Raw genomic sequence first — 23,303 nt, 5'->3', positions numbered from 1 at the left:
TACAGTGTATGCTACCAAATATGAAAAAAAAACTTCGTTTTTATTTCAGAAGTAGTTTCCAAATTCCAGGTGTTTAACCACTGAAGAAGTCTCTAATTTCATTACTGAACATGTGTGCCTTAGTCTTAGTTCTAACAATCTCTCTCATTTAAATAGCAAATCTCGAAATCCGAATCAAACTCTTGACTGAACTTTCTTCTTCTTCTCATTACGAAACAGGTCATCTGCTGGCGTACCATTCCGACGGACCGCGCCAGCATCGGCGAAGTGGCCCGTGGAACGGAACCACTTATGCGTCAAGTGTTTGTCAAGGTCCCTCGAGAGGCGGAGGAGGAGGACTACGATAGCCTGGCTTTTTCTAAGAAGGTAAGAGTGGATACGCCTTCTGCAGCAGATGCTACTAGGTCCTGAGATTATCATTTTATTACTCAGTCACTTGGGAAGGTTGTGATTTTATTACTTACTCACAAGGGGAGATTGTAGTTTATTCTTCAATCTCTTGGGAGTATTATTTTATTACACACTCACTTGGGAAGATTGTAATTTTATTACTCACACACTTGGGAAGATTATGGTTTTTTACTCACTCACTTGGGAAGATTGTGATTTTATCACTCATTCACTTGGAAAGATTATGATTTTTATATACTCACTCACTCACTTATGTTGTTGCTCACCGAACCTGGAGAGGTACCTACAAGTAAAGGTGCACTGTCGACTTCTTCCCCAAACTTGGCATAAATCATCCTTGGGTGAAATTAGATTTAGACCTCCCCCTTCCCCCCTCGGCTAGGATAGGGCCACGACTACTGTCCAAAGATTATTTAGAAAAATAGAAATTAAAAAAAGTGTGATCCAACTCGATTCCTAATGTCTGTTGCAAGTTTTTTAAGCGTTAATTCTTATGGTGAGGTTGCAGTACCCGTGCCCCCATCTGTACTTCACTAGCTTGCTTATGTAAACTAGAATTGTGCATTCGATATAATGTTAGATATTCTTTACTTATAAATACTCTCTCGCCTTCATTTAGCACATTATTGCTTGGTAAGATTAATAGTTCAAATTAATTAGGATTTTCTATTTGATGTTTGCCTGACCTCATATTTCTAGGGTGCTTCAATTTTCATGTATACAAGTCTGCAATTAACTATCCCTCCGTAGAGGGGTAGTGCCGTCAGTGCACCTCGTGCGGTGCAATTTAGGCATTACCTAAGGTGCTTTGCAGCGTCCCTTCGGCCCCTAGCTGTAACCCCTTTCGTTCCTTTTACTGTACCTCCTTTCATATGCTCTTTCTTCCATCTTACTTTCCACCCTCTCCTATCAACTGCTTTGAGGTTTTCCTCCCGTTGAACTTTTCACTGTCAATTTCCCTTTCAGCGCTGAATGACCTTATAGGTCCCAGTACTTTGGCTTTGATCTAATTCAAAATTCAATCAATCAACCATTATACACTAAATTTGTAACTGATGTATCCCTGTAGGTCGTCTATTTTCTTTTTTAATTTCCTTTTCTGAATAGATATGACGTAGGAGATCCTATTACTACAGAAATGAGTAATTCGTTTTCTTTCCAAAGTCTGCATCTGCAGTTGCGGGATTTCCTTTGCAACGAAAAACCGGAAGTCACTTTTATGGCAAGCGACCTTGAAAAGAACCGCGGCATATCATGGCTGGCAACAATTAAATAACGCCTAATTTATTTAGGATCCATCTCCCTGCGCCACTGCATTGCGGTACGCCGCAAAGCTATGATATTATAATAAGCTGGTGGTGTAGGATTCGTTGAGTTTTTTTTATTTTTCCTTTGCTTTCAAGAACTGCTTATGTTTACGTCGCGTTTCCCGGTATATTTCGATGTCGAGTGTTCGTCGTTTTTATTTTTCTTATTTTAGTGAAAAAAAGGAGAGCGAAATCCTGGATAGATATGAAGGATTTTTGGCCTTTTGCCGGCCGTGTCATGCGACTCATTTGTGTGAATGAAATGCGCCCTGATTAATGGGCGTCCGCCATTGGACGAGAGGCGAACGAACCCCTCTTTCTTTCCATTGACGTCACACTCCCCTCTTCCAATCAATAGCGCGCTCCCTCGCCGTGCCCCTGCTGACGTCACGAGCCAGCCGGCCATTGGGAGAGCAAGAATATAGTGTAACGAGAGAGAGAGAGAGAGCTGCTTGCCAACATCAATACTGTTTCGTAAACTAGCTATTTCTGGTATCTCGTTATGGATCGCCATTTTCCTCCCGTGTTGTAAGGTTTCCCTTTGAGTATCTGACCTTTAATTAATGGATTAGATAATGGGACGCGTCTCAGCGCGCCGCTTTTAATTTGATTATTTAATTTTCGGGCTTGGAGCATAAGTTGATACAAAAAAAAAAAATAAAGAAAAAATAAAAAAAAGTTAGAAACTAAACTTTGGCCTGGGGGTCCAGTTTCTTTGAAATGAAATTGAAATTTTTTTCGCTGTTGGAACACATTGGGTTTTGCGTTCCCGGGGCATCTGTCGAGTTAATTCAATTTAGCAATTAAGGGTTCCCTTTCACTTAGTAGTTCCTTTATAGGATTTGAATGTTTGAGATGTTTACACACACACACACACACTTTTACAATTGCAAGTCAGTTGCTATTCTTGAGTGACATTTTGTGCTCTTCCATTCTCGTTTCAAGTTCTTTTTAGTCGATTTTTACCAACTGCTCTTATAATCTTAGCAAGAAGGCTTATTATAACTGTGAATGAGAGCCAGGCCGTGAGCTTCAGAGGGATACGTGTAGCTTAGGAAAGCTGTGAATGAATGAATGGTGGTAGCCAATGGATTGAAAAAAAACGGGGGTGGGAGGAGGGAACAAGGACAGGAATTTACCAACAGAAGGGAAGGTGTATATATCAAAGATTCCTCTGTTGTGAAGTATTGCTGAATTAAGAGGTATTCTCTGATAAGAGGATTCATTAGGTTTAATGTCAGTCCGAGATACAAAATGGCTCAAGTTTCAGATTACAAAGACAATGAAAGGTTACAGAAAAGGAAACATTTATTATTCGTGGGGATAATTTATGGGGTTACGCGTTAACTAAGCGGAGTTTAGGTTAAGGTGAACTTGAGGCAGAGGAAAAAAAAACTTCCTCTCTGGAGTGATGTACAATGAATGAGCCAACTGGCATGGCGAATCTAGAGTTTGTTGCAGAAACTGGGCATTTAGAGCCATGTTTTGTGGTATCATTAACAAGAGTGTTGGGGTGATTATCAGTTTATTTGAACATCGTGTAGACGATAAACCCTATTCATATGGAAGAAGCCCAGAGAGCATTGACTTGAAATTCAAGCTTCCTAAAAAATATGTTGTTCATTAGGAGGCAAAAGAAGGCAAAGGGAAATACAGAAAGAAGAGATCTCACTTATAAAAAAAAATATATTGATAAATTAATGTAGATAAAAATACATTAAATTGGAAGGAGAATATTATTAGGGGTAGTAATGCATTGTACCCTAACTTGAACTTTTGAAAAAGTGAAAAGCAAGAGACCATCTGGTCCAAGTCATAACTGCTGATATTAAAAAACAGAAACCTTGTTTAAAGAGACTTATGAGGTTACCCAGATGGTTTGTTCTTGAATGAAAGGTAAAAATGAGAACAGTTAAGTTAAAGGTGTAGGACAAAAACGTAAGAGTAGATCACAAGAAATGGGTGAAGATTAAAGGGCAGAAAGCATTGCAGCGTGTCACAGAAGAGACGGCAAAGAACCTTTAATAAAAATTACATTGTGCTGTTTGAGGCACACTGTAAGGATGGTACCTTCTACCAGGTTGTTGGGTTACAAATAAATTGTACAAGTAATTTATCTTGTATATTTAATTGACATTTAAAAATATAAATTTTCCCCCAAAAACTTGTTGTAGACAGGAGCCTTCATTGTAAAGTGAAGTCAGTAAGCTTTAGAGCCTTCTAGGTAGAGTTACGTGGACACTTTGGACACTTTGGGACTAATGAATGCATTTTACAGGTGTGGGTATTAAGGAAGCAGGCGACCCATAAGCTTGTCCGTCCTGGATGTAGATTCTACATATGCTCTCTCTCCACGACTACTGTCGTTTACAAAGGACAGCTGACTTCTGACCAACTTTGGACTTACTTTAAGGATTTGATGGTAAGTAACACTGTGAGATTGAATATTTACTGATGGTGGGAACAATTATACATTTTAGTTGTTTGTAATAATTACAAATAAACTCTTAAGAATTAAACGTTGAAATATGCTTATGATAGGTAATTGTGAATAAGCAAAAAATTCATTTTATTGATTTGCTTTTGCTGAACTATTTTTGTGTGGAAAATTAATAATAGTACCTAACTCTTTGATATACCATTTGTAGTAAAAGTTAGATCAAGGATGTAAGCAGGATATACAGTATTCCACACACATTCGCGGGGATGCGTACCAGAATAGTTGAAAATCTTATAAAAATGCTTGAAACTTCCTATTTGTTAGTTAAAACTCGAGAAAAACCCACTAAAAATCTTTATACCTGGTTTTTTAATAGTTCTATTAAAAAGTGCATTTTATGATGAAATTTATAAAAAAAAACTCAGGATTTGGGGATATTTCTCATTAAAAAAAAATACAGTGGATACACAGATTTCCTGTAAATAATGGGTAGATATGGTCCATAGAGAAATCCTCGAGTATGTGAGTCTGTGAATGCCGAGAACGCTGTATGTACATATCTAGTGTCACTGAGTGAAGCTCCATGGTGTTGCAGATATTCTTATGCTTGTAGGTAGAATTTTTTAATGGGATAATGCCTCTGGTAGATTTGTAGTGCCTTGCGTCTTCTTTATGGCATCTAGTTCTTTGTTGGATCTTTTCATATATTTGTCACAAGTTTTCACACTTTTAAACTGAGCAGGATTTACGTAAATGTAGCATGACTTCAAAGGCATGCACACTTTTATGGCAATGTTAAATTAGGTAGTAAAGAGCAATGAGACCCATACATTTTTAATCACTTGACTATTAGAACAGAGAGGACAGTTGAAGCATGTTTGAAGTTTAGCACTGAATTTTTGTAGGATTTTGGCAAGGCACTGCTATTTACAAATTTCACTTTTCCTTTTAGGGCAAAAAGAATGGTTTTCATGTAGGTTTTCACCTTTGAATATGCATTTGCATAGTGAAATTGCAGTTTTAGTTGGCAATGTAGTTAGTTTTGCAGTGCTTAGTTTTCAAAGCTGGAAGGTTTATACTTTTGTATCCCTAATATGATATTATCACTACAATTATTTTCAGGATCCTAAGTTTTCAACTTACTTGGCTCTTGTCCACACGAGATTTTCCACCAACACTTTTCCGTCTTGGGAAAGAGCTCACCCTTTAAGGTAAGTCATGTGCCACAGCATGAAACTACATCTACAAATTACATAATTAACAAATTAGTATCTAATAATTTTTGTATTCAGGGAGCACTTTGACTATGATACTGTATAGTTATATGTTACATTATCGAATAAATTGACTTGAAATTTTTTGTAAGTGTACATTCTCATTTCATTCAGTTTGATCCATAAATAGATTGAGTGGAAGTGAATTTGCATGGTGCATTGTTTTAAATTGAATAAATTGACAGGTTGATGGCTCACAATGGTGAAATCAACACTCTGCGAGGAAACGTGAACTTTATGAAAGCACGAGAAGGAGTGATGTTTAGTTCTGAATTTGGAGATAACCTCTCTTCTCTGTACCCTGTAGTAGAGCCAAATCTCTCAGATTCTGGAGCAGTTGACTGCTGCTTAGAATTTTTGGTGATGGCTGGAGGTCGATCTTTGCCAGAGGTTAGATTAGTAGTGAATTGCATATGAAACCTCTTTTTGTAACATGAATATATAGGCTAAACATGAATATAACCTAATGTGAAATAGTATTTTTTATGCAAAACTTCATACATACCATGGTCTAATAGATCCTGTTCTTCCCTCCAGTGATAGACTCTTGAAAGGTAATGATTCATACTTTGTGCAAATACATTTTGGGGTACCATATTAGCATTAAATGCTAGATTATGCACTATTTTATCATTTTGATTCTTGCACAGGCAATAATGACCATGGTTCCTGAGGCATGGCAGAATGATGAATTCATGAACTCAGAGAAGAAGGACTTTTACCGATGGGCAGCTTGTGCAATGGAACCATGGGATGGCCCTGCTCTTATGACCTTCACTGATGGTCGCTACATAGGTGCCATTTTGGATCGGTAAGACCTATTGTTAGTAATGTATAGTTTGATCTCCCTCTAGTCCACATGAACAGAGCTGCATGGTAATTGAAGCTTGAATGAGTGCAGTACTTACAATGGGCACTCAAGGCTCTGGAGGTTGGTTTGAAAAGAAGTTTTGTGCATTTTTTCATTTAGATTTAAAATGGTGTGTTAAATTATAGCCTGCATGACTATACAGGTGCATTTCAAAGAAAAATGCACTTAATCAACTCTGAGTTTTGACTATATGAATGATGTGTAAAGCTGTATCTCATATTTCTTTGGGTAAAATTGTTAAATTACTATTAAAGTACAGTATACGTATTGCAGGAAAGGTTTTTGAAACTTTTGCTGGAGCAGTTTTATACAGCAAAAAAAAAAGGGGGGGGTTTTCATCGAAATCTTTATAATGTTAATATTTTGAGTATCATGCAGTGCTTTATTTAATGCCACCAACTAGTTCACATGAATTTGTGTGATAAGAAAAGGCAAATTTTCTAGATTTGAGCTGTGATAATGATAATTTAGATGATGTGTAATGACAGACAACTTGGGTTTTCATTAGCGGGAGAAATTGATCACAGGATAGAATGCATGGGAAATAAAAGTCAGATGAGTTTTGGAAAAGCCTACCAAACTGTTTTGACTGATTTCTTACCCTGTTAGTTTAGGCTTCCCTTTTGCCCTACCATCAGACTATAGTATAGTACATGTGTATACAACAACAACAAAACTCTTTAGTATGTAAATTAAAACCCTCTGGAATCGGAGAAATATCCCCAATTTTCTAATATGATTTTATGGTGTAGTGTGAGACTGGACAAAGTTTGATTTTTATGTAATGTAGGCTTTATTTAGTGCTATTGTACAGTTTTTGTAAATGAAGTTAATTTTTTAATACCATGGCTTTGCTGGTAACATTTTGTTGTGACTTGTACTATACTGCATTTTGGTGTGCCTTACATATAGTCATTCCTCAGAAACACCTGATACCTGCAAGTCGAGTGGATAAATATCTAACCAATATTGCTTGTACTTAATACAGCTTTACTGCCATTGTTATGCCTTATGTTATCAGGTGTTTTGAAATATAAAAATAGAGAATCTGAAGATAGCTTTGGATGTTCATTACTATAACTTTTAGTTGACTTTCTGTAGAGAATAATAGGTGTTCTTTAATTAATTTTACCATTTAAGCTGTCATTCACAAAATTTTCAAAGTGATCATAATTATTGCTATTTTTAATTCCTGAAATTCTGAAGGGCAAATGTTTCTTTTTTTTCTTCTCGTTCATATATGAATTTTTTTCATAAATGAAAAGGAATGGGCTTGAATTTTGTCTTTTTAGGAATTATTTTTTTAGTCTTATTGTCAGTAATGCTTCTAACTTGATAATAGATTTTGATTTCAAGATCATCATGAAATTATGTACAGCCTATAGATGTATAGAACAGTTTGCATGCAGAGCAGTCATAGTAATGAACACTAAAATATGTAACTACATTTTTATAGAAGAACTAGAAATTGTTTTTAATGCTGAACTGTTACTGAACAAGCACTCCATACAAATGCTGTGACACCTTACAGTGAATTATACTAAAAATTATTACATAAAATGTACCCTTCAGAATTTTCAGAACATTTTTGCTGCATAATTGTGTAAGAGGCCAGTAATATTAGGTGTCCTTAAAATGCAATTTGCTTCGTTCTTTGGATGCTTCTAAACTATACACAGTTTAGGTGATGCTGAAAGCAGACGACTAACAGCTTCGTTTCGAATTTTCCCCTCGACAGGAATGGACTGCGACCCTCTCGCTATTACGTCACCAAAGATCGAATGCTGGTTATGGCGTCTGAAGTGGGCGTTTATGACACAGAGCCTGAGAATATTCTGCAGAAGGTAACCAGAGCCACCATCTGTCAGCTTGCTCATAAAGTCATGAGCTAACTGACCAGCTGGGTGGCATTGACGAGAGAGGGTGTCTCCAGCCACCTGACAATCTTCACTTTTCATACACTCATAAATCACATCATTTCAGGATACCTTGATTAAGAGAGAACATTACCATTTTCATGTCATAATTTCAGCCGACTCATTTTCATATTCACCCGATGCGTTGCAGCAGAAATCCAGCGAGAGATTGCTGTGTCTGTAGTGGACCAGGTTCTTTGAAGAATCATGTTGAGTGTATCTTACTCATATTTATCTCCCAATTATGTTTTGATTATTGTATTTGCCTGTCATGTCAAAATTGTACTAGTTTTAAGTCTTAACATGATTGTTCATGAAGTCTCCCACTGCCACCAGTAGTAAGGTAAGTGGTAGCAGGTAAGAGGATGATTGAGGTTTGCATACATAAACACACCACATCATAATTCCTCCTTTTTGATTGAGAATTAGGATTTTTTTAATAATTTATTTTTTATTCATTCTTATGACTATACCATTGTAAACTCCCATTATCACATTTTTAAAAGTTTCAGGGCCGTTTGAACAGATGATGGAGGAGAAAAGGTGACCTAGATGCAGAATGTAAAACCAGAGCTGTGCAGAAATATTTTCATTACCTCTTCTATGGATGAGCCAGGCACTTTTTATAAGGAATTAATGGAATTGATGACTAACATTTCAGAGAACATTAACATTTACCAGTATAGAGTTACTTAAGCTCTTGAGTTTGTTGTTAATCATGTGCTCTGTTTTGTTTAAGTTCTCATAGCTGCTTTGAAGTGATTGTACCTGTCTCAACCTGGCTTTTACATACTAAATGAATCATTTCTTATCTGTCAACATTTTCTTCCAGGGCCGCTTAAAACCTGGCCGAATGTTGCTGGTGGATACTGTCGAAAAATTAGTCACTCGTGATGAGGAACTGAAGCTTCAGATTGCAAGATCTCGACCACATGGCGATTGGATTCAGGAACAGGTGAGGGTTTCACTAGAGTACATATGTCCGTACCGAATTGGGTTGTTTCATTAATTGCACAAGGTGCATTATGTATGGCTTTATAGTCAATAAACATTTGTTAATTTTAAGTCATTATGCTTTTACAATTTTAGTATCTTTTCCTTGTTCTGTAGAAAAAAATATGTAGTAGTGATAAATTTGAATGGACACCTATTTAAGGAATTTAAAACTTTTTTTTTTTTTTTTTTCTTTTTTTTGCCCATGCCTTCGTGGATACAGATGGTAAGAATCCTATCTAAAGCCATTGTACTGTTCTTGTATTCACATAACCTGTCCAGCATTGTCTGGTCTCTTCTTTGAATTTTATTATTTACCCTGCAGGGGTTTGACTTTTATATAAGGGTAAATGATATATTGCCATTACTTTTACCTTTAAAGCAAAATTGTCCATCCAACAATGCATGTAGAATTGATAAAATGTACAATTGGTAGCTGAATATGTAAAGCTTTGTAAATCTGATTGTTAAATTTTGTGTGTTGTGAGTTTAAAGTTAGGTGCTGGATGAGATTTATACAATAGTCTCTTTACATTTCAGTTTACTTTGAAAGATTTGTATGCTGCCCATGAGGGTGAACTAAGCCCTGAAATGCCCATTACCAATGGATATGTAAATGGCATTGTAAGTAGTGATGAAAATGCTGCCTTAATGAGGACATTTGGAGGAGATCGTCGTTTGCCCATGTTCGGGTACACCATTGAAACCCTGAATATGCTGTTGCTGCCAATGGTGACTACTCAGTAAGTTGGATCTTCACTAAAATTATAATTGTGATTTAAGATCAACAATTTTTTTTTTTTATTAAAGAGAGAACCAAGTTCATAAAATCTTTTATCACAATTATTGTAATTATGATTTGAGGTCAATAAGAAAATGGTTTGTAATGAAAAAGAGATGCCTAACTTAATGTATTCTTTTAAAAATTCCAGAAAGGAAGCTTTGGGCTCCATGGGTAATGATGCACCTCTGGCATGCCTTTCAAATTTCCAGCCACTTCTGTATGACTATTTTAAGCAGCTGTTTGCTCAAGTCACTAATCCACCAATTGACCCTTTCCGTGAGAAGATTGTGATGTCTCTTGCATGTCCTATTGGTAAGTTTTTGTACTGATGTAGGGAATTAAGTTTTCAATTCAAATGTAAGATTTAATTTAGGTTTTAAATGGATATTCATTGATCTGTGGTGGTAGATCAGAATCAACTATTTGAAATAGAATATGGCAGTCTTTTATAGAATGATTATTTTTATCAGGTCCAGAGGCTAACATCCTAGAACCAAGTGCTCTTCAGTGTCACCGTCTCTTCCTGCCAAATCCAATACTTTCCCTGCAAGATTTAGAGGTAGGCTTTCATTGTTTTTATTCTGGTATCATGTAGCTGAAATTCTTTTAATATTCAGGGCTTGTGGTATATTTTTGAAATTCTTTGACATAGTTTTAGTAAATAAAATTTTGTCACAATTTAAAAAAATATATATAGTAAATAAATGGTTGTTGCTAATGGTTACAAAGTAAAGTATTCCTTAAATAGCAGTTTTTCAGCTACATTAAATATTTTGGATGCCAGCAATTTTGATGGGCATACTATAGTAAAAACTTTCATGATATATGATATAGTAAAAACTTGTTTGATGCAAGGGTTTGCAGATGTTTTTTTAGAAGAATAAGTAGACATTCGCTGGACTGTAAACCTTTCTTTGTACATTGATAAGCTAAAGCTTGTTTAATGAATGTTGTCTCTCTCAAGATGTACACATATATATGCAGTTCCCTTAAATTAACATCAGTTGTATTTAGGTTAATCTAGGCAGCAGTTCTTTATGAATCTGTACTTTGCTGTAAACAGAATGGAATGTTTAGTCACTCACTATGAAAACAAACCTCAGAATTCTGTTAAAAATGTGAATACTGCATGTGCTGTGAGAACCAAACAGAAGGATTAATGTGCCACTCATTACTAAAAAAATGGTTCATACACGGGACATACACTGTTCAAGTTCGACTGCCTCAGTTAAGGGCACTAGATTTTTAGGGCATGGACAACTAACATATTTGTTCTTGACTTAGTAATTTGACTGTTCAGATTAATATAACTTGAAATTGAACATGGTTAGTAATTATGACTTTGATGAATACGTATGGTTTTGTTTTAAGGCAAATCTGTTTTACTTTTTCAAAATGATGAACCTAAACTTGTTACATTTCACTCTGTAGGTGATCAAAGCTACAAATCATAGAGGTTGGAGGACTCGGGTGATTGACATCACATATCCAGTATCGGAAGGAGTGCAAGGACTTGTGCCAGCTTTAGATCGCATTGCTTCAGAGGCATGTGAAGCAGCCAAGAATGGATACCAGCTTTTAGTTCTCTCTGATCGTCAGGCTGGACCAGATAGGTAAAAATCCTTCATGCTGGATTGTAGTCTGTTAATTAGGAAAAATCTTTGTGGGAAAGAACTTCTGTATAAATTTCAGATTGAATCTGTGCATTATATCTTTTATATTCATGAATATTTTGACAGGCTGCCTGTGAGCATTCTGATGGCCCTTGGCTGCACACACCATTATTTAATTGACGAACGACAGCGCATGAAAGTAGGCCTCCTCCTTGAAACAGGTGAAGCTAGGTATGACATATACAGCAGTTGAGTTTAAGTTTTTAAATGAAGTGTCAAAGCAGGTTCAAGCACAGCTGTACTATATTTTTGTGTACGTATATTTATAGCATTTATTTTCGTAAATGATACATGTATTGAAAATTTTTCAGAGAAGTTCATCACATGTGTGTCCTCCTTGGCTATGGTGCAGACGCAATATGCCCTTATTTGGTATTTGAAACTATGAGCACACTACGGTCAGAAGGTGTCTTAAGCGCCAATCTTACAGATCAAGAGATTTTCCAAGTATGTTGTAGTTAACTATTCAGGTGTCTGCACATAGCTTAAAAAATGGTTCCTGATATATTCCATGCAGATATTCAGATAAGCATAGAATTAAAACTTTAGCCTGGAATTGCCTATCAAATTTCTATCTTGCAGAACTACATTGCAGCCATGGAGAGGGGTTTGTCAAAAGTAATGGCTAAGATGGGCATTTCAACCCTTCAGTCGTACAAAGGAGCACAAATATTTGAGGCTGTTGGCATTGCAGAAGAAATAATTAACAAATGCTTCAAGGTAACCCACTAAGTGATTTTTTATTTAAACTTTTGGCATTTTCTGAGAAAAGTGAATTATGAGGTTTAGACTAAGTAGTGCTTGTGTATGATGAAGGTAGTATTACTTTTCAGTACGTACCTACTTCAGTAGGAATTTTATTCTTTATCTAGCTCAAGAACTTAAAAATGAAAATCTTTTATGTAATTCCAGAGTGAAACTGCTATATAATGGTCTGTAAGAGCATTTTTAAGGACTGAACTTTCTCTTTTGCTTTATGCTTCTGTGCAAATTCACTTTTCCAACATACAAATATTTCTGCATATAAGATGACCTTTAAATGCTAAAATTCACCTTTAAGAATTGGCAGTCATCTTAAACTACCATTTTAAAAAGCAAACCTTAAATGATTATCGGTAGGCTAGTCTCGACCTCAGTGTGATAACCACCGATATAGTAATGGAAACTTTTACATTGTGAAATAAACTGATAGTAAAGGTAATAAAACCTATTTTACCTTATAGTTCATTATTGGCGTATCTTCATAACAAATAGCCTATTCAAGGAATTATTCCTTATCAATGAAATCAACTTTTGTGCATGCAACCCCAGCTGAGAAAATGTAAACATTGAGTTATGGTTGCACTAACAGCAACCTTTATCTTTCAGTAACTTTTCAGAAATTTTACCATAAATGGTAGTGTAATTACAGTACATACTGTATTAATAACATTTAGGATAACATAATATTAATTTTTCATTAATACACCAGGCTTTTTGTAACTGTTTAGTAATACACCAGGCTTTTTGTAACTGTTTAGAACAATTCAGACATTTGAACAATAATTAATTAAAGATAATTATTGTACAATATTGTATCTGTTTGGGGTTGTTTGTGATTGGCAATAAAACACAAAAAACAATTGTTTCCCTTTTAGTCGATGAGTACATACGTATATGAAAAATATATAGAATAGGCTTTATTTCATTAATTTTGAAATTCTAAGGATACAGTAACGTAAAACAGCATTGTAAAATAAAAAATGAAATGGATAAAGAACGGGCAAACTGAAAAACCGGCTTTAAATGAGATAGACAGTAACACGTCTTATCTTAAAGGCGGTAGGAAAATAACTGATGGGTCACAGGTAGCCGTGGGCATTCTGGGTATACATGCCCCGTGACCTGGTATAGATGCCATTAGTCCCTGGATCTCACAAGTGTAATTTTAATTCTACCGGTTTCCAGCTTGGCGCTAGTAAATCCTAATGTTAAGACCGAAGGTTTGTTATATGATATGACAAATTAGTTACAAATTTGGTATTTTGTAATACCATCGTCTTAACATAACCAATATTTCATAAGATACCTGTTGTTGCAAGAGCTAGCCTATTCACTGATGGTTTTGTAATTAGCAGTCGCCTTATACTACAGATAAGAGTACAGTCGACCCCCTGTATTCGCGTAATCGAAATTTGCAGACGCACCTATTCACAGATTTCTCTTAGGCCAATATCTACCCATTATTCTTGGGAAATCTTGCCTATTCATGGTATTTTCATCGAGAAATATTCACAAATTACTGTATTTTTATATCATTTAAGTGCCTAAATGCACTTTTTGTGATAAAACTGTTATAATATTCAATTACCACAAGCATTTTTAGTTTTTTTTTTTTTTTTTTTTTTTTTTTTTTTTTTTTTTTTTTTTTTTTTTTTTTTTTTTTTTGTTTGGAATTATAGGGCACAGCTTCCCGTATTGGAGGAGTAACGTTTGATATTGCTGGTAATGAAATTATCGATCGTCATGCACTTTCATATGGTGATCGGGAATGTGATACGCTAATTTTGCGAAACCCTGGCTTCTATCATTGGCGTAGTGGTGGTGAAAAGCACATCAATGATCCTGTATCTATAGCAAATCTGCAGGTATGTACAGTAATTAGTTTGAAGAATCAAATGTTATATACTGTATCTTCTTGAGCAGTTTTATACTGAACATTGCAGATAAGGTTATTTCATCTTTATCCATGTTTGTCCTTTTGTTTTCAGGATGCTGCTCGCAGCAATAATAAGTCTCAGTATGATAAATTCAAAGAATCTACCATTGAAAGTGTCAAGGACTGCACACTCCGTGGCCAGTTGGAATTTGTCACTTTAGATAAATCAATTGACATATCTGAGGTAGAGTTAAGAATTTTGAGGTTAAGTTATTGCTAATATTTTGTGATATTCTTCAAGTACGCTTTGTGGAATTACATGTTTTATGCACAGACAAAGGGATCTAAATGACTTACTGAAGGTTAGTAATAATTTTCAGGTGGAATCTGCAGCAGAAATCGTTAAACGGTTTGCAACAGGAGCCATGAGTTTTGGTTCCATATCAATTGAAGCTCATACCACACTTGCTATTGCCATGAACAGAGTAGGTGGAAAGTCTAATACTGGTGAAGGAGGTTAGTTGATTCATTTAAACTCTTGTTATGAGTTGTTTTCACATTTCGGTGGCAATTTTGTGCCCTTTTAACATTTTAACAATTGCTGTTTTACCAATGTGTCGCATTTTTATTTTTTGGCTAAGTATATTTCATCATAAATTTTTATATTAAAGTTTGAAATGTTAAATTTACTTGTGTATAAAAAGTAATGAAATACATATTTCACTTCAACCCTACACTTGCCATATACAACTGCTTCAGTGGCCTTAGTAAATTACTTGATATTAGTACACTACGGAAATGAACTACTGTGGCTCCTTATAAAATGCATGCAATCATCTAGTACTTGCAGAGTTTCTAGTTCAGATTTAATTACCATTGCAGGAATTCCTTTGTGTTCATTTAAGTCCATGTTATCAAGGTCTAGTTTAAATTTTTATGGCTTGGCAAAGTCCAAGAAATATTCTAAAGCAAATGTTTTACAATTATATTAATTTTGTCAATGGATATTTCAGGAGAGAATGCTGATCGTTACATTAACCAGGACCCTGAAAACAACAAACGTTCTGCAATCAAACAGGTAGCATCTGGTCGATTTGGTGTTACAGCATCCTACTTGGCAAATGCTGATGAACTGCAAATTAAAATGGCACAGGGTGCCAAGCCAGGAGAAGGTGGTGAATTACCAGGCTATAAGGTATGCATTGTTTTAATTATTCAAATTTAAGCTATATTAACTCTGAAAATGAATTTGCAGTTTTTTTTTTTTTTACTCATGTCAGATATACATGAAAGGTTCAGTGCTCTCATCTATTTTATAAATGCCTTTAACTGGGTTGGAAAAGAATTATGTACTGTCCTCTATTATAATATGCTGTACACTATCTCAGAACCAAAATACAATTACAGGTCTCTGAAGATATTGCCAAAACAAGACATTCAGTTCCTGGTGTGGGTCTTATTTCACCACCACCTCACCATGACATCTACAGTATTGAGGATCTGGCTGAACTTATATATGACCTTAAATGTTCAAATCCATCGGCAAGAATTTCAGTGAAACTGGTGTCGGAAGTTGGAGTAGGTGTAGTTGCCTCAGGAGTGGCAAAGGTACAAAGTAATGTGTTTTTACATAACATTAATTAGTCCTTATTTGTTGTTTACCCATCATAGTAAGTCCATGTTGTAATGTTTGTTCCAAGTTGATATTTCATTTTAGTTAAATGGCTTCTGAAGTACCAGTGTCTTTTAACTAGTATACTATTATGTATATTAAGTCTCAAAATTCATGACTGATGAACAAACTGTACTGTATTATTCACCCATAGACTTGGTTCTGTGCACTTCAGTATATACTGTCAAAAATTTGAAACATTGTGAAAATGAAAATCAGCAGAAACTTGTTAATGCCAATGTTCTTTTCCATGAATTATAAAAAAAATATCAGGAGTTTGCTTGAATTATGAAAAGTCACCTTACTTTAACATTTCTATTCATCTTAGGGCAAGGCTGAGCACATTACCATCTCTGGTCATGATGGTGGTACTGGTGCAAGTAGCTGGACTGGAATAAAAAGTGCAGGTCTTCCTTGGGAACTTGGTATTTCTGAAACCCACCAGACACTTGTTTTGAACAATCTCAGGTCCCGCGTGGTTTTACAAGCAGATGGACAGATTCGTTGTGGTAAGTAAAAATTTAATTTATTCTTTTCATTAGGTGTATTTGAAAATTTTTGCACTTAAGAGGTCAGTCAAGTATAATGTACTTCATTCTTACATTGTGTATCATCAGGCTTTGATGTGGTTGTTGCTGCTCTTTTGGGAGCTGATGAATTTGGGTTCAGCACAGCCCCACTTATTGTCATGGGATGTACAATGATGCGTAAATGTCATCTCAACACTTGCCCTGTTGGTATTGCTACTCAAGATCCTATTCTCAGGAAGAAGTTTGAAGGCAAACCTGAGCATGTTGTGAACTACCTATTCATGTTAGCAGAAGAGGTAAGTCTCTTAGTTAAGTCATTGTTTTTAAAATGATAGAATTTGTTGAGAAAATAAAACATTAAAGCACTTGTTTGTCGTCGACTTATGCATTTCAAAATTTAAATTCATATACAGTATGAAGAACTAAATTAGAATAGCACAGGTAAATTTAGTATGTCTCTCTTTGTTTATAATAGTACTTGAAATTAACCTTAATTTAACCATACATCAGTGTAACGACCATGTTAAATGATTGGATATTATGTAACTTTTAAATCTGTTTACCAGGTTCGTGAGCACATGGCATCCATGGGCATTCGCAAATTCCAGGATATGGTTGGTCGCACAGACCTCCTAAAGATGCGGGAGTCTTGCAGCTCAAAAGCCAAGCTGTTGGATTTCTCAAATATTTTGAAGAACGCTCTCCACATGAGACCTGGAATAAATACAGTTGGAGGATCAGTGGGTCAGGTAAGACTAGCAAACATCTGAGACTTGATGCACTGAAAGAGGATATAAAAACATAATTTCAGTTTCAAAGAAATTAAGAGAATATTCCCTATATAAGTGTGGTTAAACAAAACTGATTTTCAGGACTTTGGCCTTGAGAATCATCTTGACCAAGAATTGTTGGCTGAGGCTATGCCAGTGTTTGATGGATCTACTGATTCTGTGACCATTAATAAAACCATTCACAACGAAGTTAGAACATTTGGGGCTACTCTTTCGCACCATATTGCAAAGTAAGTATGTGGTGTTCTGTAGAGGATCTTAATTTTTCCATAAGTATTTATAATGGATAATCAAACTTGATAAGCTCCTAGACTTGAGTACAAGTAATTGATAATTAATTATAAAGGTTATCAGGAGTTTTAGACTTGGAAATTTATCAGGTGTTTTCAAGTACATTTAAAAAAAATCATCTTTACTGTGGAATGTAACTATTATTTTGCGAAGTATATTACTTATGTATTTACTCTATGCACTTCAGGAAATTTGGTGAAGATGGACTTCCAGAAAACAGCATTGTCATAAATCTGTATGGTTCTGCTGGACAAAGTTTCTGTGCCTTCCTGGCCAAAGGTGTTAAAGTTATTCTCGAAGGAGATGCTAATGATTATGTGGGCAAAGTAAGTGACATGTTAAATTGTAGTTTACAACTTGAATGGGGGTTAATGTAAAGAATAGTAATAAAGGATCTTCTCTACAATATCCCTTTGGCCTCAGGCTGCACTGCTTTCATTGTTTTGAGTTTTATAAGTTGTTATTGTAGTAATAAGTAATCAAAGGATACTTCTACTACAATATCCCTTTGGCCTCAGGCTGCACTGCTTTCATTGTTTTGAGTTTTATAAGTTATTATTGTAGTTAAACTAATGAAAAATACAGTAATCTACAGTATCTTAGATATGCATTTTCTGTACTTATAGCCCAATTTTGATTAGGTGCTCTAGCTGTAAAATGGAAATTTTTCTGCCTACTAGTACTTGAATCTAAATATTACTGGGTCTTTTCAGGGCCTGTCTGGAGGTGAGGTGGTGATCTACCCACAGAAAAATATGCCCGAAGAGTTCAAAACTGAAGAAAATATTATTGTGGGTAATGTATGCTTGTATGGTGCTACATCAGGCTCTGCATTCTTCAGGGGTATCGCAGCAGAGAGGTTTTGCGTTCGAAACTCAGGAGCTGTGGCTGTTGTAGAAGTAAGTTTTGTAATACCTTGTTTATGATTATAGTATAATGCATTATCATCAGTGTTAGTTTTCAGAGAGACCTCCAAAATTCCTATTTTAATATAAAACTTTAACCAGAGACAAAATGAAACGCTGTGATGGTTGCTGAGAATTGTATAAAAAATATTAGCATTTAAGAAAAATACTGAAAATGAGAATTGGACATATATTGCTATGGTCCTTGATATCACTTAAAGATATTAATTTGCGACTTCCTTATTTCCAAAATTTTCAGGGAGTTGGTGACCATGGTTGTGAGTACATGACTGGTGGAATTGTTCTTATCTTAGGTCCTACTGGACGAAACTTTGCTGCTGGCATGTCTGGTGGAATTGCCTACGTTCTTGATCCTGAAAATGTATTCCCAAGGTGAATTGTATATTTCCATGTAATTAACACCAACTGATATTTTTCTAAAACATTATTCTACCTTATAAAATTGAAGTCTGTTTGCTCATCTTATTGAGGTATTAATTTACTGGACATTGACCATAAATAGAATAATAGAATGTACCTAACTGATGGTTGATGATGATGATAGATATTTGCTGTATCTGCATTTTTCATGGGTAATACTCTACCCTGTAATAATAATAACTTTTCTTTCATAGTAACTGCAACAAGCAGACTGTAGAACTTCTTCCACTTGAAGAAGCAGATGACTTGCAGATGGTAGAATCTCTTTTACGGAAGTACCAGGAAAGAACAGGGTCTCAGGTGGCTGAAAATATGTTGTCAGACTGGCCAGCTCAAGCCAGTAAATTTGTTAAGGTATTTATATTTTTCTTTCATGAAGTCTGTCTTTAATTCATCAAATTTTAAGCCTGAAGAATCTACTGGTGAAAACCTTGCAGTTTTACATATGGGAATATTATTTACATTCTCAAAAACTTTTTAATGAGAGTCACAGGCTTATTATTATTAGGAAGAAAACTTTAAAGATTGTGCATCACTATTTTAGAGGTCATTGATGGCAATTAGATGTTTAACTGGATAATGCACTTGCTTTTCAGATATTATTCAAATGAATGTGTAATACATGCTTTATTGAACATTCCTTTTGCAAAAAATTTCATTATCCCTCTAATGCGCTTGATTGCAGGTGTTCCCATATGAATACCAAAGAGCTTTGAAACAACTGAAGGAAGCCGAAATGAGTACAGAAACTGTGAATGAGAAGCCTAAAGTTGAAGCCAAGTCTGAGCCAGCTGTTTGTGACATTGAAGATTCCATTACAGATGCTACAATGGAGAAAAAGAGACTAGAGAAAATACTTGACAAGACCAGGTACATAACTTTAAATCTTGAGTTAACATATTTTCAAGTAGACAATTATTTTTAAAGGAAATTTTTATTTAAATTAAAAAAATCAAGTAGGATTACTGTAAACTTTGTTGTGGTACCTAATCTTGAATTTAAAATCTGATACTTCTTCCACACTGGAAGATATCCTCAAGTAATTTAGAATTTCTGTGAATGATGGCAAAAGGGAATAAAATTTAATCCCTGGACTAAATTTCCTTCAGAGGCTTTGTCAAGTACAAGCGTGAAACGGCCATGTATCGATCCCCTGAAAAACGGCAGAAAGACTGGGATGAAATTTACAACTTTGATGGAGTACGCCGTGGCCTCAGAGTTCAGGCAGCTAGGTGTATGGATTGCGGAGTCCCTTTCTGTCAGTCATCTCATGGTTGTCCACTTGGTAATATCATACCCAAATGGAATGATCTCATCTTTAATAACATGTGGAAAGAGGCTCTGAATCAGTTACTTCAAACTAATAATTTCCCAGGTATGTTACTCATTGTTTACACAAGGAAGGAAACTGAATTTCTTGGCAGACTCTGTAATAGTTATGAATTTAGTCCATGAAAGTTGGGCTACAATAGTGAATGAACAAGTACGTACATACTACTGAAACATTGAATAGTATTATTGTTATTGTTTAGTGATCATACCAAAATTGACATTGTTATAATAAGTTTCTTGAAAAAATATGAAAGAATATTTGTAAACAAGAAATATAAATTAAGTTTTGTAAACAAGGAAAATAAATTATAAATTTACACAACAGAATTCACTGGTCGTGTATGTCCTGCTCCATGTGAGGGTGCGTGTGTCTTGGGTATCAACGAGCTGCCAGTGACTATCAAGAATATTGAGTGTTCCATAATTGACCATGCATTTGAGCAGGGTTGGATTAAACCTGAACCCCCGACAACAAGAACCGGAAAGAAGGTGGCTGTTGTAGGCTCTGGACCAGCTGGATTGGCTGCTGCTCATCAGTTGAATAAGGTAAACTTCAACGAAGGATACTTTCTTGATGTGTTACACACCTCAGTGGAATAACCATGCAATGATAGAGTTGGAAGGCCTTGACCCTGAAAATTTTCTGTGATAATTTTATGTACAGGCTCTCCTGTATTTGATCCCTTTTATTTTTCCTTGCATGATTACTTTAATTCTTAAGCTTACAGTACCATATTCTAAACAATTCTCCATGCAAATGTTTTCCAGCCATTACTACACATGCTGTCTAAAAATAAAAATAAGCCCCTAGAAGAGAAGAAAATCTTATTAAAAATTACCCAAATTTAACACATATCCAGGATGTTTCCTTCAAAATGTGTTTTTAAACCCATGATGACATACATATATAATGCTACTGAACCTTAAGTAATTGTTAGATCTAAATCCCAAGCTTTCTCTTGATTTCTTGTTCCATTAAGTAAAAGATGACAGTTAAGATTTATCATAGGCATTAAATATTTAAATACATATGGAATGATGAATCAGAAGTATAAGCATGTATGCATAGAATAAAAATTCTGTTTATTGATGACAGTGTTTTGCTGTCTTTAACCCAGTCCAGGTATAACACTGTAGTATTGGGTTTTCCTCAAGTTTTTTTAAAGCTAATTATTACAATTTTTAAAAAAGTGAACTCAAGCTGCAATTATATTATAAATTTCATCTACCAGGCTGGTCATTTGGTAACGGTCTTTGAAAGAAATGATCGTATAGGTGGCTTGCTCCAGTATGGCATTCCTACAATGAAACTAAGCAAGGAAGTGGTACAGCGTCGTGTGGAATTGATGAAAGAGGAGGGTATTGTTTTCAAAACAAATGTAAATGTTGGAAAAGACATTTCTGCTAAGGTAAACCTCTGATTTTTCTTGGTTATGGGTACCTGAAATATAGGGGAATCATATTGATTAAATAGGACAGTATACTACTACCTTAATAAATATGTACTTTGGTTTAAATGTTTGAATGATAATTTACACTAGCTTCACTGATGATATTTTAGAGAAAACTAATTTCTGCAATATATAACAGAATCTCTCCTTTTTACATATACTTGCATTAAGAATTATGAATTTTGACATTGCTAGGATCTACAAGAAGAGTTTGATGCAGTTCTCTTATGTCTGGGTGCAACGTGGCCTAGAGATTTGCCAATTCCAAATCGTCAGCTAGAAGGTATACATTTTGCTATGGCATTCCTGGAAACATGGCAAAAGAAGCAGATGGGAAATTCAATTGACCATACAGCACTTAATGCAAAGGATAAGGATGTTGTTGTTATTGGTGGTGGTGACACAGGATGCGACTGCATTGGTACTTCACTGAGACATGTAAGTCAAGGATAGAGATCTTAATGACAATAGTGCCCATGCTATTAGGATTAGCAGCTAAATAATATAACTGCATACTTGGTTTTCCAAAGTATTTTTATGTTTTTTAACGTATATCTTACAACTAATAGAAATTAAAGATCTATCTTACAACTAATATAAATTACATATCTACTGTGCAATTGTGCTTGAAAAATTAGTATGAATAGTTTTAATGAGGAGTATATCTTATTGCAACCTACCAGGGAGCAAAGTCCATCACCACCTTTGAGATCTTGCCTCAGCCTCCACCTTCACGTGGTAAAGATAATCCATGGCCTACATATCCCAGAGTATTTAAGGTTGATTATGGCCACGATGAAGTTAAAGTAAAGTTTGGACGTGATCCAAGAGAATATAGCACACTCACAAAGGTAAGAAAAATGCAGTTGAAATTATATCTGTGTGAAAAAAGACTATTCGATACATGCATGCTATATGTATAAGTTAGTTGAATATTTTAATTATAAGGAGTAAACTACTTTGTGTATTGCATCAGACACTACAGAATATTGAAGGTTCTTTGTAGTCTCCCTTCAGCTCTAGCACCAATGCTCTGTCTCATTTGCTTTTCTTACATTCCATATGGTTTCGCTTGACCTAGCTGTCCAAGTTCTTCAAGTTTACCTTACCCAAAGTTTTGCCACAAGTTAAAAATTAAGTCTTCCAGGTCTAAAAATGCAACTTTTCTTTCTAAAATTTATGATACTCTGTAGGAATTCTTGGATGATGGAAATGGTAACGTTGCTGGCGTTAAAGCTGTGAAGGTCGAATGGACAAAGGATGAATGTGGTCGGTGGAAGATGAATGAAGTTGAAGGTTCAGAACAGGTAAGAATTCTTAAATAATAAATACATATTTACTAACAAAGTCACTGTGGCAGTAATGCCTGGTGGTGTTAAGTTAAATTTATTTGCAATGGTTCATAAATATAACTAGTTCCTGTGGATAAAATTTGGTGGACAGCAAAGCTAATGTATAAGGAATGCATTTTACATGAGGTAAAACTTACAACTAATTCAAGGAGGATGCATTCCAGTTTAAACTATTCCTTGAAGGGTGAAGGAAACTTGACATATAATTCACTGCTAACAATATTTGATGTT

At 35.2% G+C, this 23,303-nt stretch overlaps 1 protein-coding gene across 1 annotated transcript in view; it reads left to right on the top strand.

Moving 5' to 3' along the window:
* Positions 1-23,303, top strand: part of LOC135199441 (uncharacterized) — a 111,121-nt gene that overhangs the window by 84,168 nt on the left and 3,650 nt on the right. Inside the window, exons 5-38 of the mRNA XM_064227484.1 lie at positions 219-366; positions 3,997-4,140; positions 5,281-5,369; positions 5,618-5,822; positions 6,083-6,243; positions 8,042-8,147; positions 9,052-9,174; positions 9,753-9,955; positions 10,145-10,308; positions 10,467-10,555; positions 11,428-11,609; positions 11,736-11,840; positions 11,981-12,116; positions 12,252-12,389; positions 14,111-14,296; positions 14,420-14,551; positions 14,688-14,823; positions 15,321-15,502; positions 15,715-15,915; positions 16,308-16,488; positions 16,597-16,805; positions 17,076-17,258; positions 17,382-17,530; positions 17,779-17,917; positions 18,305-18,490; positions 18,756-18,889; positions 19,132-19,291; positions 19,623-19,807; positions 20,047-20,312; positions 20,595-20,815; positions 21,502-21,678; positions 21,916-22,158; positions 22,404-22,571; positions 22,914-23,027. Of these exons, the coding sequence (XP_064083554.1) occupies positions 219-366; positions 3,997-4,140; positions 5,281-5,369; positions 5,618-5,822; positions 6,083-6,243; positions 8,042-8,147; positions 9,052-9,174; positions 9,753-9,955; positions 10,145-10,308; positions 10,467-10,555; positions 11,428-11,609; positions 11,736-11,840; positions 11,981-12,116; positions 12,252-12,389; positions 14,111-14,296; positions 14,420-14,551; positions 14,688-14,823; positions 15,321-15,502; positions 15,715-15,915; positions 16,308-16,488; positions 16,597-16,805; positions 17,076-17,258; positions 17,382-17,530; positions 17,779-17,917; positions 18,305-18,490; positions 18,756-18,889; positions 19,132-19,291; positions 19,623-19,807; positions 20,047-20,312; positions 20,595-20,815; positions 21,502-21,678; positions 21,916-22,158; positions 22,404-22,571; positions 22,914-23,027 (5,545 nt within the window). The remainder of the gene's footprint in view (positions 1-218; positions 367-3,996; positions 4,141-5,280; positions 5,370-5,617; positions 5,823-6,082; positions 6,244-8,041; positions 8,148-9,051; positions 9,175-9,752; positions 9,956-10,144; positions 10,309-10,466; positions 10,556-11,427; positions 11,610-11,735; positions 11,841-11,980; positions 12,117-12,251; positions 12,390-14,110; positions 14,297-14,419; positions 14,552-14,687; positions 14,824-15,320; positions 15,503-15,714; positions 15,916-16,307; positions 16,489-16,596; positions 16,806-17,075; positions 17,259-17,381; positions 17,531-17,778; positions 17,918-18,304; positions 18,491-18,755; positions 18,890-19,131; positions 19,292-19,622; positions 19,808-20,046; positions 20,313-20,594; positions 20,816-21,501; positions 21,679-21,915; positions 22,159-22,403; positions 22,572-22,913; positions 23,028-23,303) is intronic.

This window comes from Macrobrachium nipponense, chromosome 23 (assembly GCF_015104395.2).
Source record: "Macrobrachium nipponense isolate FS-2020 chromosome 23, ASM1510439v2, whole genome shotgun sequence".
Classification (NCBI taxonomy): domain Eukaryota; kingdom Metazoa; phylum Arthropoda; class Malacostraca; order Decapoda; family Palaemonidae; genus Macrobrachium; species Macrobrachium nipponense.
Note: the sequence above shows the minus strand (reverse complement) of the source record. Positions and strands in the feature narration are given on the sequence as shown.